The sequence below is a fragment of the Carassius auratus genome, chromosome 25 (assembly GCF_003368295.1).
Source record: "Carassius auratus strain Wakin chromosome 25, ASM336829v1, whole genome shotgun sequence".
In the NCBI taxonomy this organism is placed as follows: Eukaryota; Metazoa; Chordata; class Actinopteri; order Cypriniformes; family Cyprinidae; genus Carassius; species Carassius auratus.
This window is the reverse complement of record NC_039267.1, coordinates 8227833-8230600: the sequence shown is the minus strand read 5'-3', so window position 1 is coordinate 8230600 and position 2768 is coordinate 8227833. Positions and strand designations below refer to the sequence as shown.

Here is a 2768-nt window from a genome sequence, read left to right as displayed (position 1 = left end):
CAAAACAATCAATCAATGCATACAGAGTCCAGACTCCACTGGAAACATTATAATTACATCCACACAGAAACGCCACGCCACAGTGGAAAAGCGAATGGCGATGGGTGTCGTCTTTCCTACATGCTCGAACACTTTGGCTTTGCAATAGCGTGTTATGTCATGGGTCACTTCGAAGTAGCCAAACCTCCTGTGAAGAGGACGGAGAAAGATTTAGCTTGAAGTCCATACTTTCCTTCTAGGACAGAGCCCAAAGTTTTCTATCCAATCAGAACAGAGGTCTCATGTGCATCAAGACTGTCTGTCCAATCTAATCACAGCACTGTCATGGTTAAGTTTATTCAGCAAGGACGGACTCAACTAATCAAGTGACAGCAAACATTTATAATTACAAATTCAGTATACAATAAGGGTCCAGTATAAGGTCATTTTTTCTGAAATTGAGATTTATGCATCATATGAAAAAAAAAAATCTAAAATATTGAGAAACTGTCTTTAAAGCGGTCCCAAATGAAGACTTAGCTATGCATATTTCTAATCAAAATTAAGCTTTTTATATTTACGATAGCAAATGTACACAATATCTTCATGCAAATGATCTTTGGGATACTTAATATCCTAATGATTTTGGCATTAAAGAAAATCTGTAATTTTAACCAACCAATGTATTGTTGGCTACTGCTACAAATATATCTGGAACTTATTTTGGCTCCAGGGTCACAAATAAATGCAGTAAGCATAAGAGATTTTCATAAACTAAACATGTTACCTCCTCCTTTAGCATGCACGACTCTCTCTGGTATCCGCTCTCGGTCGAAATGGGCCATTTCATCAGTAAAAACCACGTCCTGGACCAGCAGTGGTCCACGAGGGCCTGCCGTCATCAAGTTTAACTTGTCCCCTACCGGGACACCTGCTCCTGTGGTCAGGACATCTGGCCGCTGGAAAATAAAACAAAATGAGACAGAATAGCAACAGAAAATCTCTATTAAAAAACATCTAAACAAACCAAATTATTTTAAATATTAAACAGAAAATAATATGTATTTTTAAAAGATTATTCAACAGTCAGTCCTTTCAAATAATATCACAATATTAGTAATATTATAAAATTCTAAAATATTGACTTTATTTTATATTGTCTGAATACATTATAATGCATTATGATTATTTGTTATTAAACTAATTTGACAGTGTGGCACTGAACGAAACAAATTTTATATAACTATACAGGCAAAACAAATATTAATCTATAGGCATTTGGGCTGAAAACGGAGATTAAATAACTATAATAGTTATTTATCTACTTAACTGGTTAATGTTTAACTGCAGGAGAAAGTAATTGAGGTTATATGTCGTGTCCTCGTTAAATAAATAAAGGGAGAGGGCCTACATCGCTTCTCTCCCTTGAACGTCTTCCATAACATTGAAAGGATTTTAAGAATGTGATTCGCTGAGCGAGGTGTCCGTCATGGTATTGACCAATCATGTTAGAGAGGAGTGGGAAGGGGCGGGGACTTGACCGTCTTCCGTCGTTTATGTCGTTTACCCACTTCAACTATAAATACGTTTCACGTGAAAATATGTAATAAAGCATCTGGTTTTGTGCATTTGAACTTGCAACCCATTACAAATTCAAAACAACCATCCGAGCTCAAAAATATTAGGACCGTAGTGGATGCAGTTTTAGTGGAAAACCAGCACTTGACTACAGTTTTATGCAATCAAATAAATATATTCGACAATATAGAGCGAATTTAGAATAAATATCATAAATATATGATAAAATGCTTTGAAAACACCATGTTTAGCGTTACTTGTAGTGCGAATATGCGGTCTTTCTGTCACTGCAAGCATAACAAATCTTCCTTCAGATGTGAGTTTCAGAATAAAGACACATTTTAAAGCAACCCATGTTATTTAGAGACGTTTTGCACATTAAAACACTACGTTATAAGCAAATACATAAGTGTTGGTGCATTACAGCCCTGCGACCTTTGGCACAATTTCTCGCTGCGGAATGACCCATTAAATATACGGTATAAACCTATTTAAAGCACACAAACTGAACTTATATTTAACAGAACATAATATCCATTATATAAATTCTGCAGCAGACCTGAGAGCCACGACCCTCCTTCCACAGTTTCATCTGATCCGTCGCTTTATCTCTGTCTGCCATGATTCAGCTCTTCAATAACAAACAAACGCGAAACACAACTTCTGTGGATCCAAACCACTCAGCTCGAGCTCTTTCTAAACAAGGCTTGTTATTTATTAAGTGTGAGAACGGTCTGCTCTTTGCACTTGAACCTGAACTCTTACGTGATCACCACCCAACTGATATCTATTGGCCAGAACATTCACAACCTACTGCCATCCCTAGATAAAATAAATGATATAAAAGAAACCCATCGCCTACATGGGAGGGGATATGTGGCCAAAAAGTTGTCTTTTATTGATCAAACAGGATGTTTTGCAGTGATTCCTGTTTGTTTGTTTTTTTCAAAGATGAATATGGTGGACCTGTTTGTAATCGTTATCTTATTTGAGGCTTTTTTTTATTATTGCAGTAACATTTAAGAAACTGCTTATTTGCATATATTATAAATTATTATTATTTTACATGATAGAATAGAAATTCAGGCCTACATTCTCTCACATTTCACCACACACACACAAAAAAAACTTCATATGAACCATCGTGATACCTGATAGTTTTCTCATCGATTATCATGTTGGACCAATCAAAATCGTTGGTTTTGTCATCG

At 35.9% G+C, this 2768-nt stretch overlaps 1 protein-coding gene across 1 annotated transcript; it reads right to left on the bottom strand.

The window, feature by feature from the left end:
* Positions 1–61: 61 nt before the first annotated feature.
* LOC113043203 (catalase-like) lies at positions 62–2340 on the bottom strand. The gene is made up of 3 exons (XM_026202429.1): positions 2117–2340; positions 767–938; positions 62–187 (listed from the first exon to the last, which is right to left on the bottom strand). The coding sequence occupies exons 1-3, from the start codon at positions 2177–2179 to the stop codon at positions 165–167; spliced, it is 258 nt and encodes an 85-aa protein (XP_026058214.1). The 5' UTR covers positions 2180–2340; the 3' UTR covers positions 62–164.
* Between the last annotated feature and the right edge of the window lie 428 nt (positions 2341–2768).

What these genes read in the sequence shown, in the direction of transcription:
- LOC113043203 (XM_026202429.1), bottom strand. Translation starts at nt 2,179, where the DNA reads ATGGCAGACAGAGATAAAGCGACGGATCAGATGAAACTGTGGAAGGAG. An exon ending in AGGAGGGTCGTGGCTCTCAG is followed by an intron (nt 939 to 2,116) that starts GTCTGCTGCAGA and finishes TTTATTTTCCAG; the next exon opens with CGGCCAGATGTCCTGACCAC. An exon ending in CGTGCATGCTAAAGGAGGAG is followed by an intron (nt 188 to 766) that starts GTAACATGTTTA and finishes TCCTCTTCACAG; the next exon opens with GAGGTTTGGCTACTTCGAAG.